The sequence below is a fragment of the Mesoplodon mirus genome (genome assembly GCF_964341445.2).
Source record: "Mesoplodon mirus genome assembly, chromosome: 11".
Lineage (NCBI taxonomy): Eukaryota > Metazoa > Chordata > Mammalia > Artiodactyla > Ziphiidae > Mesoplodon > Mesoplodon mirus.
The window spans coordinates 36,227,861-36,243,933 of NC_138987.1; the positions used below are offsets into that span (position 1 = coordinate 36,227,861).

The 16,073-nt window shown below is 43.1% G+C and overlaps 1 protein-coding gene across 1 annotated transcript in view; it reads right to left on the minus strand.

Annotated features, from left to right (window-relative positions):
- The window catches only part of FAM227A (family with sequence similarity 227 member A), a gene marked incomplete at its 5' end in the record, with an annotated part of 79,190 nt that overhangs the window by 52,721 nt on the left and 10,396 nt on the right, over nucleotides 1-16,073 (minus strand). The window contains 3 exons of the mRNA XM_082635297.1: nucleotides 1,336-1,440; nucleotides 1,937-2,038; nucleotides 6,095-6,241. Coding sequence (XP_082491423.1) covers nucleotides 1,336-1,440; nucleotides 1,937-2,038; nucleotides 6,095-6,241 — 354 coding nt within the window. The remainder of the gene's footprint in view (nucleotides 1-1,335; nucleotides 1,441-1,936; nucleotides 2,039-6,094; nucleotides 6,242-16,073) is intronic.

Here is a 16,073-nt window from a genome sequence, read left to right on the forward strand (position 1 = left end):
AATGCATAAAAAAATTTGTTGAATGCATAAATGAAAGCAGCTTTTACTATATATTCAAATATGACTTCCAGAAGATGGTATAATAAGAGTAATAATAGCAGCTATTATATATTGGGGGCTTATCGTGTGCTGGGTGATATGTCAGATGCCTTACAAACATCATCTCATTTAATACTCAGGACAACTCAATGAGAGAGGCATTATTATCCTCATTTTATGGGTGATGAAACTGAGACACAGAAAGCCTAAGCAACTTGTTAAGCAGACACTTAACTAGTGTAAGTGCCTTTCAGCCCGTCTGTACCAATTCACTTCCCACTCAGGCTGTCTGAGTGCCATTTCCCTATGTCCTTCATAACACTGGGAATTACATTTTTTAATCTATGCAATCTAGCAGGTAAAAAGATGTACCAAAGGATTGTTTTAATTTGTATTTTCAATTATTATTTTTTTTGGGGGGGGCCGCACCACACAGCACGCGGGATCTTAGCTCCCCGACCAGGGATAGAACCTGCGCCCACTGCAGTGGAAGCGCAGAGTCCTAACCACTGGACCACTAGGGAATTCCCTTGATTATTGTCAAAGGTGAACTTTTTCTCCCATTTTTATTTCTTCCCTGGTGAATTTCTGGTTTATGTACTTTGTCCATTGGTCCATTTTTCTTATTGATTTGTAAGACTTCTTTATGTTGTGTGGCATATATGTTACCAGTATTTTTTGCATAGTTTCTCATTTGCCTTTTAACTTTGACTGTAGCAATTTAAATAATTTATATAGTTAAATCAGTCTTCTTCTTATGGTTAATCCCTTGGGGTCATATTTAGAAAGTCCTTCCTCATGCCCAAATCATGTAAATATTCACTTATATTTTCTTCTAGCAACCCTTTTAGTATACATGTACATACACACATATACAAAAAGTACATATGTATATTCATAATTTTAAAATCTCATGCTTATTTAAATACTATAGAAATAAGTAAAATATAAAAGGAAGCTTCTTATAACCTTATTCCCTGGAGATAATAAGCATTGCTATGAGTTTGGTAAATATTTTTCCAGACTTTTTTTTCTACTCATAGGCACACATACATATACATATAATTTTTCTAACATGGAGTTTTGTTTTTCACTTGAAATACATCATTACATCTTCCCTATCAGTATATATAGATCTACCTTATTTTTGGTAACTGCTGCATTACAAGCCAGTATATGAATACATCACAACTACTAATTATTCCCTTATGGAAAGCACATTAAGGGCATTAACTTGGCACTAGCATTGATAGCTATCCAATGTGATTTTTTTCCTAAACAGCGATTGATGCTCACTTTTAAGAGAGCCTCTTCGTAGTGGGACCTGGATTCACGAGACAAAAGAAAGGCATAGTGCTGGGCTATCCGGTCAAACAGCTTGCTCTGGACTTCCTTCTGTGGCTACCAGGAATAAAAACAGAGAAGGAATTACTAGAGCCCCTTGTTGAAGCTGCCAAGGACTGGGAATCTTAACTAAGTATTTCTCTCATTTTTAGGAATCTTATTCTCAAGGTATTTAATCTCATATTATTTATGAAATACTATACTGATTTGTTTTATAGGATCTATAAAACACATACAGAGAGGTAGAATGTTGAGGAAAGCACCCAAACTCTGGGCCAGGAGGTCCTGACTTTACTCTCTGCCCTGCCATTGACCAGCCATGTGACACGGACCAGTTCTTAATGCTCTGGGGAGCAGCAGGACGTAGTGCAATGTTTACAGCCCAGAGTGTATGGACGAGGCATGGGTGGGGAAGGGATAGGGTGTGATAGATGAGGCTGCCGGGGTGGTCCGTGGAATCAGAAGGGCTTACAGCCCATGTTAAAGAGGCTGGGGTTTGTGCCGCAGAAAAATAACGTAAGTGAGGGAGAGAAGCCATGGGATTTGCATTTACCTGGTACCTTTCATGAAAGATCCACCAGAAGCTATCCAGCCACATGGCTCTTACAGAAGGAGAAGAGAGAAACTGCTCTAATTCTCTATCTGAACAGAAAGACCTGAAAAGAAACAAAATTCACATGATTATTGCTATTGTTATTGTTTATTTACTTATTTATTCTTTGAAATTTACCTGGAGCCACAGCCAGATTCATAATCATCTCCACTCAAAACCTGCTTTTCCGCCTATGTTCCATGGCTTGTTATTGTCATTAATCATGCCACCTCCCCGCCAGACATCTTTGGAGTCAACACACTTTGGGGTCAACTTAAAAAAAAAAAACCACCTAACCTTGCAGTGAGTGCCAACTATTTACCTTGCCAGGTGTTTTTACATGTTCTCATTTAACCCCTATAATAATCATACAAGGCATGTGTTATTATCTCCATTTCACAGATGAGGAAACTGAGGACTAAACTGATGAAGTCACAGGAATTCCCTGGAGGTCCAGAGGTTAGGACTCTGCGTTTTCACTGTTGAGGGCACGGGTTTGATCCCTGGTGGGGGAACTAAGATCCTGCAAGCCACGTGGCACGGCCAAAATAAATAAACATATTGCTGAAGTCTCTTGCCCAAAGCAACACAGCCAGCAAGTGGCAGAGCCAGGATCGGAACCCATAACTCTAGGCAGTTGCTCCATGCTGTCATCTGTGTTCATTCAATAATAATCAGTATCAACAAACATAGATATTATACAGATGCAAATCACTGGACCATGAAATCCTGCTGAATTAGCAGTAAGCATATGGTGTTCTAAAATTAGAACAGAATTATCAGTGAACTCAGAGAGGCAGAAAATTCAGGCTTCATTGTCCTAAACTGGGTCTTGAACCTTCCCTGACTCAAAAGCTGCTACCACAATAATATGTAACATTTGTTGAATGCTTGCCATGTATCAGGCACTGAGCTATGCCATTCATTCTTTATCTCACTTTATTTTTCATCATCTATCTCTGCGGTTGGTGCTGGATGATGGAACTGTTATCCCCAATTTATAGAAGAGACAAATGAGGATCGAAAGGTTAGGATTCTTGCCTAAGCTTACACAGCCTGGGAGGCTCAAAAGCAGGCAGCCTGGCCCCAGAGACATGGTAAGGCTGCCTCTCCTCTTACCATTAGGAGGAGCAGAGATCTCTCTCTTGCTCCCATCCTGGATACAAAGGGAAAGACTCCTTGGCACTCCCTTCAAGCCTACAGAAGCTGAGGTCATGGTGCATTGATACACAAGCCACCCTAGTTAGCAAGGAGCTCTCTGAGCCCTGCTCTTGGCTTTGTCTTTTCTGCCATTCCTCACGTTTCCTTAGAGAGGCAGTATCGTCAGAGAGGTGGAGAGCACAGACTCTGATAACCGCACTGCCTGGATTCTAATCCAGCTCTTAAACTTATTAGCCGCGTGACCCTGAGCAATGTTACTGAAACTGTCTGTGCTCAATTTCCTCATCTGGGAAATGGAGATCATGATGACGACAGTCCCTACCTCCAGGACTGCTATGAGGGTTAAATGAATGAGTGACACACACAAAGCATACATACTCACTTAGAACAGTGTCAGGCACTTAGGCAACACTTGTTAAGAGTGTGCTAGTTCTTTATTGTTTATTTATTCACACTCCTGCTTCCTTTCAAAAAGATTTCATTTCAGCTCTTCAACAGATATTTATCGAGCACCTAGGTGCTTGGGAAGTTGATGGACAGTCCCTGCCCTGAAGGTGTTCACAGGTAAACAGATATTTGAGAGAAGGAATCCCAGGAGGAGGCAAGTAAAAGTTTGGGATGGCCCCTGAGCAGGATGGAAGAGGGTCCTTTTAAAGGCAGGGCACAAATCTGCCTTGGGTTTCCTGGGAGCCAAAGAAAAGCAGGAACCAGCATCAGTTATAAGACTAAAAACATTCCAGTAGATGCACAGTTTTTCTTGGGATTAAGGTCTAAGGAAAATGTTCCCCAGGGGACCTGAAAAATGGGACATTAAGTAGCATAGTAGTCACTGTCCTGGGGGCCACCCACACAGCAAATGGAGCAAGAGCACATGTGGCTGGGCCAGTGGGCCTATCAGGGGCAGCAAAGATGGCTGGAAGGTCTCACAGGAATGGTGGATCTGTGAAACACACCATCCATTTCCAAAGGTCTTTCTTCCATTTTTAAATTATAGAAAAAGGAAGAAGAAAAAACTATAATCGAGTACACCTGAAACTAACACAACATTGTAAATAAACTATATTTCAATAAAAATTTTTTTAAAAACTACAATCTTATTGCTCAGAGAATGCTAGTGATAGCTATGTATGGTTTCACCCCAGATTTTCCTGTGTGTGCTTATGTAACATTGTACTGCGTTTTATATACCGATGTTTTTCATTTAACAACATAGCATAGCATGTTAAAATACACTCTTCATAAATATTCATTGTAGTGGCTAAGTAGTCCATCATGTATAAACCAAAAATGACTGTACTGTCCTTCTATTATTGACCATTAAACTTTTCTAATAACATTGATAATAAAAACTACCATTTTTTGAGCAATTAGGACTTACTAAGCAGTGTGCTAAGTGTGCTTATGTATATTATCTTATTTAATTTTACAATAATACTTCAAGGTAGAGACTATTGTTATCCCTTTTTTTTTTTTTTTTTTTTTTTTGCGGTACATGGGCCTCTCACTGTTGTGGCCTCTCCCATTGCAGAGCACAGGCTCCGGATGCGCAGGCTCAACGGCCATGGCTCATGGGCCCAGCCGCTCCACGGCATGTGGGATCTTCCCAGACTGGGGCACGAACCCGTGTCCCCTGCATCGGCAGGCGGACTCTCAACCATTGCACCACCAGGGAAGCCCTGTTATCCCTATTTTATAGGAGAAGAAACTGGAGCCCAGAGAGCTACTTAACCACCATAGATGTACTGCCCTCCAGTTCCTTGCTATCACAGAAACCATGTGGGGAACATCTTTTTACATTGTCCTGGAGAGAATGTGATGCTCTGAGGGCCTGCTGCTCCTCCACCTCTCTGATAAAGAAAGCAGGGGATCAGGTACCTGCTCCCAGGGTGACCACTGCCTGCCCTGGGGACCAGCACCTGGTGAAAGGCAGCTTACTGACTGCAGTCCATGCCAGAGCCCGGCACTGGAAATCCAGCAGACACCATTGTCATACTGGGCGGTGACTGGCCTAAACAGATCATTGCTCTTAGGAAGTCTGAATGCAAGATGGAACAGAGGTAGAGACACAGCCAGAGAGAGGGTAGCAGGGAAAAATCATGAAGAGGGGGAGAACAAGGCAGAGAAGGGAGAGGGAGAGAGGGAGGAGGAGATGGGGGTGGGCAGGGAGAGGAAGAAAGAGGGAGAGATGGGGGTGTGGTTTGAAGCAGCAGTGAGAAGTACAGATAGAAGAGACTGAAAAGCTGGGTCCCAAGAATGGGGGTAGGGGTGACTAGTTAGGAGCTGAGGATACAATGTCGTAGCTTCTTTGGGGACCCTGGAGTTGTGCCATCGTGAAGGGCGATGAGGCACAGCTGTAAGGCTGCTGAGACCATTTTCTGGGCCTCCTCCCCTCTCCACCCCTCCTCACAACTATCCCCCAGCTCCTGAGTGGCCAGCGTTGTTTCACATGCACACAGGTTCTTCAGGGCCTTCGAATTCTCCCTTCCTTCCTTCCTTCCTAAGGAACCCAGTGTGAACTGCTCTCCAAGTGCGTGACTCACCCCAAGGGGTACCACAGGGTATGGGAAGTAAATATTCTAACTAATGTCTAATTAAGAAAAAAAAGAAATGAAATTTACCAATATACAACATCATGACTGACAACAGAACACATATATCATTTATAAAGAAACATATATCATGAGGCTGTGAACTCAAAATGTTGTGCTAATAGGATACATGATCAGAACAGGTAGTTGGGAGACCAGAGGTCTGGGAGAAAGGATGAAGGTTTTGGAGGAAGCGTGGGCCTGGCGTCTAATCTCAGCTCAGTCACTTGCAAACTGTGTGGCCCTCAGCAACTTAATTGCCACCACTCTTGGTTTCCTGGTGTGTAAAACTGGGACCGCTGTGTCTGCCGTGCAGGTTGGTGTGAGGCTGGCTGGATATCACAGAGGGGCTGCCGCTCTCTTTCCTCACCTTGCCCCTAAGGGGGTTTCTCTCAGCCTGGATCACATTGCCCACCATGTCACAGAAGTCCACCCCATTTGGAAGGTTGTTTGGCTTAGAGTCGTCAAACTGTGGATACTGGTACAGCTCTGCCAGCAAATTTTTGTCTGCTGTTTTCTGAAGAAAAAAGCAGAATACGAAAATGGGGTCCATCATTTTGACAGTTTAAAACAATACAGTATCTGCTCCTTTTTATCACGGAGACAATATAACAACCTTATAGACAGAGTGTTTTATAGAGTGCGTTCATGATCCCAGCACCCCTTACCAAACACCTATATACATTATTTCCACTTTCCCTTTCTGGCTTTGAGCACATGTATACAAATATGTATGTTACTTCAATCATTTTAGAATACGTATATGTACACACACCCTTTTTTTTTTTTTTTTTTTTTTTTTGCGGTACACGGGCCTCTCACTGTTGTGGCCTCTCCCGTTGCGGAGCACAGGCTCTGGACGCGCAGGCTCAGCGGCCATGGCTCACGGGCCCAGCCACTCCGCGGCATGTGGGATCTTCCCGGACCGGGGCACGAACCCGTGTCCCCTGCATCGGCAGGCGGACTCTCAACCACCGCCCCACCAGGGAAGCCCTACACACACACTTTTATGTCCTGCTTTATCCACTTAACTTTAGATTTTTCACATTGTTACACTGTTTTCAAATTTATCATTTAAAATAATATATCTTGTTAACAAGATTGCTTTAATTTAACTACTCACCGATCACTTCAAATTAATATTATTTATTAGTAACTTGGAGCATACGGTTCACCCCTTTGGGGTTATTTATTTAGTATGAATTTCTCAAAATGGCACTATTAGATCAAAGGATACAACTATCCCTATGGTTCTTAACATATACATTAAATGGATTTTTAGAATAAAAATAAAATATGACTATAAAAAATGTAAAAATACAGAAAAGTAGAAAGAGGAAACCTATTACCACCCCCAAAGGCACCTACTGGAAACACTCTGAGGGACTGAATTCCTCTCTAACTGGGCTGTGGCCTTGCCAATGGAAGAACTCAGTGATTAACTGCTTTGACTCTGAGTCAGATGTCAGCTCCCCCACTTACTAGCTGTCCTGCCTTGGACAGGACATTTAAATGTGCTCAGCCACCATCATGGGTAGTATTACAGTTTCAATGCAAATCGGGCTTTATGCTGTGTGGCTAAAAAGTGAAAAAAGGATAACGTGTTCCCCCAGCATTTCAAGGTTTGAATACACACGAGCTGGGTAGTTAAAGAGCCAGCTTAGGAGGATCTTAACTGGGGCGGCTGTATGGCGGGGCCAGGCTGTGGTTGCAGAGGCAGCAGAGAGAGCCTGGCCGCAGGTCCGAGGATCTGAGAGGGAAGCAGGGCTCCGCCACCGAAAAGCTGCCTGATGCTGGACACGTCCTCTGACTGTTCCTGACTGCCAGCGTCCCGGGCTATCTGCAGTGACCGACAAAACCAGCACTGCTGTGGGAATGGGCCCCGCGGAGCTGCGCAGCACCGTGGCTGTGTGAACTGAATCTGAACTCATTGTTTCTAAGGGCAAACATCTTCTGAGTTCTAAAAATAAACAGACAAATGACCTCTAGAACACTCCTCATTCTACCTTTTTGAGGCGTTATGAGAAATTCCAGCATTATTAAAATACTTTAAGATTCTCTAAAAAGGGAACTCTGCCATTTTCCTGTGTAATCACCACCCAGTCCCCTCCCTGGGAATAAAATCTAGTCTGTGCCCAGCAGAAACAGACCTAGCAATAGATCCCTTACCCTTTTGATAATGAAAGATTTGACAATCTTGGATTCTGAGCCTTTGCAAATACACTGAGATTTTCTTTCGCTCTTTTCTGCAAAGTAGGGAAGAAGAGAAATAGGATGTGAGTAACCACGGGCTCTGTCCACTGCTGTGTGGTAATCATACCTGTGATTTTTCATTCAACCTGAGCAGTCAGATGACACGCACACTATTAGTCTCCCTAGATCTCACCTGGGTTGCTGACTTACTAAGATTCCCCTCATTTGATTAGACTGCTTGAGCCAGAGAAGCAGCCAGGAGGAGTAGATAAAACGTGGGCTTTGAAGTCAGGCTGGGGAGAATCCAGGACCTGGCGCGGACAAGCTGTGTGGCTTTCGGCAAGTTGTTCCCTTACCCCCAAGCCTATTCTCTCATCTATAAAACACTTTCTACAGCACCTGCCTCACAGGTAGGGGGCGTGAGGAACCTTTAACAGGGGGATACGTATGAAAGCACCTGGTGCAGTGTATCCCATTACAGGTCGTCTGGAAATGGTGTTGTCCCTCCCTGCTTCCTTGCCCTATGCCAAGAAGTCAGATTAAAGGCTCTTTCAGAAGAGGCTAAAAATATCCTCATCTGAAACTCCAGACTCGTACTCAGTTACATTTTAGATACTAAAAAAACCAAACCCCACAAAAACGCCATCAAGGTTATAAGAAAGGAGTTTTGCTTCTGTCTCCCAAGCTGCTGCGACTTCTCTTTCCTTTTAAAGCCTTCTTCTCCATCTCATATTTCTCAGTTGCCTTCAAAAACCAAAAAAGAAATGGGGTTTTAGGGGTTAGTGCAAATCTTAGAGGAGGGCAGGGGTCAGGGAGTAGGCCATTTCTCCTGCTGGTGTGCAAAAGGCATGGAACAAAGTTCATGGCAGGGCCTTGCTGTCTCCCACTAGGTGGTAGGGCCTTGGTGGCCATCTGTGTCACTGACCTCATCCCCCTGAGTGTCACCACCGATATGTCCCCCACCCCCACGCTCTCTCACCTGCCCCTCCTCCTGGCTACGCTCCTGAGGAATACAGGATTGGGAACAGGGTTCTGATCATGGCTCCACAGGTTACAAGCTACTGTTTGACCTCTGTAAAGGGGGATAATAATACCTGCCTCCCAGTGCTCTTATAAGGATAAGATATAAAGAATTTAATATGCTTTAAAACACTAGCACAGAGGCTTTCAGATAGGAGCTGCTCAATAAAGGGTAACTATTATTATTATTAATCATCATACCCCTGACCTCTCAAGAGATTTCTCTTAATCTCTGACTCCTCTTACCCCCAGTCCTGCCAAAAAGGGAGGAAAGGAAAATGAATGTCAGTGACCCAGCAAATTGTACTGATTGTCAACCAGCCCAGCGTTGAGCTTGGGAAACAAAGTTAAAGTATGATTATGTCTTCACCACCCTCAAGGAATTTACAGTCTATTCAGAGAACCAAATCAACATACGTGGAACAATTAAGTCCTAAACTGCTATGTTTAGGATTCAAAGGAGTAAGATCGGTATGGGCAGAGGAGTGACCAGAAGTGGCGGGGCACGAGTGTTGGGAATACAAGGGATGAGGCATCTCTCCTTCGCTTGATAAACTGTGAAATGCCCCTCCAGCCTTCCCCCACCTTTCTCCTAAACTGGCAGCCCTGGCCTGCAAGATGAGCTAAAGGTACTGGAATGTGCGCAGGTGTGTGTGCGTGTCAGGGAAGGGGTCACACTGCTAAGCCTATGCATCAACACTGTCACTCCAATTAAGTACACTAGAGAAGGCATGATGGATGAATGAATCGGATGGGTGTGTGTCAATACAGCCATGTCTTTGATACCTGCCAGGATGTCACTGTAGCTGATATTGTCAGGGCCCGGAAGGATGGACAAGATTTGCACAGAAAAGATAGTTGAACGCTGGAGGAAAATCAAGTTTTAGGGCAAGAATGATGAGACCTGAGTTTGCATTTGAGACGACAGAAGGACCTACAGGTGGGGCTGTTTGTTCCCTGGGAAGGCAGCTCCCAAACCTGGCTGATGACCAGCCTTGCTGCAGAAGTATTCAGATATACAGATTCATTAGAATCTGGAATAAACATCATTCCTTATCGGGTTCTGAATTGTTTATTTATTGTGGCCCCTGAGTTGTTCTCTATTTAAATTTAAAAAACAATAAATATTTTACATGGTACAAAATCAAATATGGTAAAAAGTCTCCTTCCTACTGCTCACCCAAGACCCTTAGTTTCTTGCACAGCTTTCTAGAGATATTCTGTACCTATTCAGATGAGAGCATACACAGCTCACAGGCCTGTGCCTGGCTCTTTTCACTTTTAGTTTTTAAAAAGCTCCCAGGGGAGTCTAATGATCAGCTAGGTTTAGGTATCACTGCTCTAGGTAGCTGGGAATATGAGACTGAAATACAGGTGAGAAGATAGAATTTGCAAACATATCATTCATTCCACGAATCTTCCCTGAGCACCTACTAAAAGTCAGGTGCTGGGCCGGTGTCCAAGAGAAGATGCAGCCGTGAGCAGTGAAGCCCGTCTCTGCCCTCCGAGGGCTCAGAGACTAGCAGGGAGAAGCCGGTGATTACGAGGTCATCGGTGCTGCTGTGGGGAGGGACAGGATGCCAGAAGGGCGCCCCAAAGGGGCACCTACACTGGTCTTGGGCTGAGGGTGCAGGGAAGGCCTTTCCCGAGGCAGTGGCCTATCGGGAGAGGAAGGAACACACCTACTGCTGGAGTGAATGGTGAAGCTGTGACAGTGGGTGAACAAGCTCCCAAAGGAAGGAGACTGGAAAGAAGAGCTAGGCAAGTTCATGGCCAAAGTCTGGGGGGGAACCCACATTTAGGGCATGGGAGAAGGAATAGAAATAGGACATGGCTGTGGGGGAAGTCGGCGGGGGCGGGGGTGTCTGGGTCTCAGAAGGAGGCGGCTCACTCATTTGCTTGTATAGCTATTAAACACTTCTTATGCACCAGGTACATGCTAGGTGCCATGTGGTAGGGCAGCATGGAGTCTGGCTATAGGTGCTGATGTGGGAAAAGCAGCCATGCAGTCAAGGCCTGACGTATAAAGGGCAGGGCACACTGCAGCCAGCAGAGGTTGGGCAGGGTAGCCCAGGGGTGGGCTCTGGTGGCAATAGGCAGCCAGCATCTGCCAGTCTGACCAGCTGCCTGCGCAGAGGAGCAGGAAAGATGCTTCCTCCAGGTCACATGAGGATCCACGATTGCTCCTGCCAGCCCTGTCCTGGTGCTGAGTGGCAGTGAAGAACACCGAGGAGCTGTGCTGATGCTGGGCAGCCTTGAAAAGCCACCAGATCCTGCTACTGGGAGGATAATCTCATTCATTTTCCTGCTTCTAAAGTTATCATTTAAAAGACCACAGAACTGACATATAAATACATTCTTGTTGTAAAATACCCAAACATTACAGAAGTAGTCAGAGTAAAAACAGTTTACCCCCTTCCATCCCACTCCCCTTCCAGAACTGACTCCATCTGATATGCATCCTTCCAGACTTCTCCCCTACACATTTATACATAGATAATGTCCTTCTTGTGAGCCAGGCACTGATCTAAGGATTTTCAGGAGTCTTAACTCGTCCAGTTCTTTCAGAGATAATACATCTATGATGCAGGTATATTATTAATGTTATCACTATTTTACAGGAAACTGAGACTCATAAAGGTTAAATAGTTTACCTAATGTCACAGTGTGAGAAAACAGTAAAGCAGCAGGAATCTAAACTCTGACAGTCTTATTTTGTGCCTCTGGTGCTATACCCTCATGAACACATACAGAGATATAAGGCTTTTTACATGGAATCATTCCAAATAGTGTGTGTGTCTATTTTGCTTTTATTTACAACTCAATTCTAGAATGTGTTCGACAGTGGGGTAGGGGAAACAGAAGCTCATGGTGTCCTTTCCACTTCAGTGAAGAATGCCTTTACTTCTGTGAAAAGCAACTTGACTATATTTACCAAAATTTTAAATTTCACTTCTAGGGCTCTAGCTTGCAGAAATATTTGCAGATGAGTCCCAAGATACATGTACAAAAATATTCACATGTCCACTATGATGAAAATAGCACTGAAATACTTATTGATAGGGAATAGTTAAATTAATTATGCCATATCCAACTTTTCGAATATTATGCAGCTACAAAAAGAATGGGATCAGTCAACAGCACTGACTTTGAAAAATCTCCAAGAGGTATTTATGCTAAAAATAAATAAATAAATAAATAAAAGCGGCTTCCAAAACAATATTTATGGTATGATGCTGATTACATTAAAAAAGAAAACAATAACCCTAAATGTCTATATTGTATATTTCTTTTTTTTTTTTTTTGTGGTGCGCGGGCCTCTCACTGTTGTGGCCTCTCTCGTTGCGGAGCACAGGCTCTGGACGCGCAGGCCCAGCGGCCATGGCTCACGGGCCCAGCCGCTCTGTGGCATGTGGGATCTTCCCGGACCAGGGCATGAACCCGTGTCCCCTGCATCAGCAGGCGGACTCTCAACCACTGCGCCACCAGGGAAGCCCTATTGTATATTTCTAATGTATTTTTTTAAAGTTCTGGAAGGATACAATAACCCTAAAAGAAAACAGTAACCCTAAATGTCTATATTGTATATTTCTAATGTATTTTTTTAAAGTTCTGGAAGGATATACACCACATAACTAGCAATGGTTACTTCTAGGGAGGGATCTAGGGCTGGGAGGGAAAGTGACTTTCACTGTTTACTTACATACTTGTAGATACCTGAATACTTTAGAATAAGCATGCATTACCTTGCTATTTAAATTTTTTTTAATAAAAGAAAAAGATTGTTGACTCAAGAGCTAAACTGGCCCAAAAGTCAGTACTGGAAAAGCTGAGGTGAGGGTAAAGCTAAAAACTGTGGAGGCAGACCACCAGGTTCAGGACCCTGGGCCAGAGGAACTTGGTGGAGAGCAAGACGCCAGGTAGGAAGGGGTGAGGAGGTTTAGGTGGAGTGAACTGGCAGGAGGTAAAGGAGCAGGGTTAAGACAGACCGAAGAAGCAGAGAGAAGGGATGGGAGAGAAGGAGGGCCAGGGAGCATGGTGGACTGAAGATCAGGCCAAGTGAGAACCCACAGAGAAGGTCCTCCCAATCTACAGAACTGCACTGCCAACAAACGACTTGGGTTCTCTTCTAGTCTGTGTCTCTCTCATTGTGTTTGGAGACATAGTAACATAAATGAGTGAAGCCAGCCGAGCGTAAGACCATGTGGCAACCAACACTTTGCCTCCATATCAGGAGCATCAGGGAGTGGTGGGGACTGTGGCGACCTGGAGACCTCATGCTCTGATAAAGAGAGCCACTGCTGTTCTGCTCCAGCTAATGACCCCACGTGGAAGTGCAGAGGAAATGTAACCATTCTTAAATATCCCATATAGCATTTTGTCTTCCCTCAGGAGACAATAATTTACCAGAGCCTAACCCACCTGGGGGAGGGGAAATACCCAATTCTAGCACCATTTAGCTATCTTGTCCCACCCAAGAGGGGGGAAAAAACTGAGAAGCAATGGTGAAGTCCAGTCCGGAGGTACTGAAGGTTCATCAAAAGACTGAGACCCAACCATAGGACTACAGAACACTCCCCCCCCAACCCTCACACCTACCACCACATTACTGAAGGCCTATTTACTGCAGTTCCTTTTACCCAGTACGTCATATCTACCTTTCAACAAAAAATTACAAGGCGTATTAAAAGGCAAAAGGCACAGTTTGAAGAGCATAAACAAGCATCAGAACCAGAGTCAGACACGGCAGAAATGTTGGACTTATCAGACCAGGAATTTTTTTAAATTATGATTTATATTCTAAGGGCTTTCACAGAAAAAGCAGAAAACATACAAGAACAGAAGGATAATGTAAACAGAAAGATGAACATTCTAAGAAAGGGTCCAAAACAAATGCTAGAGGGGATTTCCCTGGCGGTCCAGTGGTTGCTAGAGGGGATTTCCCTGGCGGTCCAGTGGTTAAGACTTTGCCTTTCAATGCAGGGGCTGTGGTTCGATTCCTGGTTGGGGAGTTAAGATCCCACATGCCTCGTGGCCAAAAAAACAAGAACATAAAACAGAAGCAATATTGTAGCAAATTCAATAAAGACCTTTAAAATGGTCCACATCAAAAAAATCTTTGAAAAAAAATGCTAGAGATCAAAAACTCTGTAACAAAACAGAAGGATGCCTTTGACGGGCTCATTAGTTGACTAGACACGGCTGAGGAAAGAATCTCTGAGTTTGAGGAAATGACAATCGAAACATCCAAAACAGAAAAGCAAAGAGAAAAAAAAAAGACTGAAAAAAAACCCCCCAAAACAGAACAGAATATTCAAGAACTATGGGACAACTCTTAAAAAGTGTAACATATGCATAATAGAAATACCAGAAGTAGAAGAAAGAGAGAAAAGAACAGAAGGAATATTTGAAGCAAAAAATGACTGGAAAATTTCCCAAATTAATGTCAGACACCAAAACACAGATCCAGGAAACTCAGATAACACCAAGTAGGATATATGCAAAAAACAAAAACAAAAACAAAACCCAAAAAACTACACCTAGGCATTTCATATACAAACTTTAGAAAATCAAAGATAAAAATCTTTAGGGACTTTCCTGGTGGTCCAGTGGGTAAGACTCTGTGCTCCCAACGAAGGGGGCCCGGGTTCAATCCCTGGTCGGGGAACTAGATCCCACACACATGCTACAACTAAGAAGTCTGCGTCCTGAAACTAAAAGATCCCGCATACCACAATTAAAGATACCACATGCGGCAACGAAGATCCCACTGCTGCAACTAAGAGCTGGCGCAGCCTAAATAAATAAATAAATAAATAAATATTTAAACAGAGACAAAAAAAAAAAGAAACAAAAATCTTGAAAGAAGCCTGGGGGGGTGGAAATACCTTACCCATAAAAGAGCAAAGATAAGAATTACATCCGATTTCTCAGAAACCATGCAAGCAAGAGGAAAATGAAGTGAAATATTTAAAGTGTAAAGGAAAAAAACCCTGCCAACCTGGAATCCTGTACTCTGCAAAATTATCCCTCAAAAGTGAAGGAGAAATGAAGGTTTTCTCAGACAAACGAAAACTGAGAAAATTTGTTGCCAGTACATCTGCCGTGAAGAAATGCTAAAAGAAATTCTTTAGAGGGAAGGAAAATGATACAGGTCAGAAACTTGGATCTACATAAAGAAAGGAAGAGCATCAAAGAATGAATCAGTGAAAGTAAAATAAAAAATTTTGGTTTTTTATTCTTAATTGATCTAACAGATAGCAATTTCTTCAAAATAATAGTAGCAATGTGTGTCTACATACATATACACACATACACAAGTGAAATGAAATGAATGATGGCAATGATACAAAAGACAGGAGGATGGAATTAGGAATATTTTATTATTGTAAAGTATTTGCATTACCTGTGAAGTGGTATAGTAATATTTGAAAGTAGACTTAGGTTAGTTGTAAATGTGTATTTTAAACTCTAGGGCAACCACTAAAAAAAGTACAAAAAGAAGTACCATTGATATGCTAAGAAAGGAGAGAGAATAAAATCACATAAAGTGCTCAATTAAAACCACAAAAGGCAGAAAAAGTTTGGAAGACAAAAGTAGGAAAAAGGGGACTTCCCTGGTGGTCCAGTGGTTAAGAATCCGCCTTCCGGTGCAGGGGACGTGGGTTCGATCCCTGGTCAGGGAACTAGGATCCCACACATCGCGGGGAAACTAAGCCCACGTGCCGCAACCACTGAGCCCATGAACCACAACTAGAGAGAAGCCCACGCGCCACAACAAAGAGCCCGCATGCTGCAACTAAGATCCTACACAGCCAAAAAATAAAAATAAATTAAAAATAAATAAATATTTTAAAACATAGGAACAAAGAACAGGCCAACAAATAGAAAACAGAACAAATACGGTAGATATTAATCCAACTATATCAATAATCACTTTAAACATGAAAGGTCTAAATATGCCAATTAAAAGACAGAGATTGTCAGAGTAAATCCAAAAACAAGATCCAAAATACTTTGTCTATAAGAAACCCATTTTAAATATAAATAAATATATAGATTAGAAGTAAAGGTATGAAGAAAGATATACCATACTAACACTAATAAAAAAAAGTATATTTCACTTAGAGCAGACT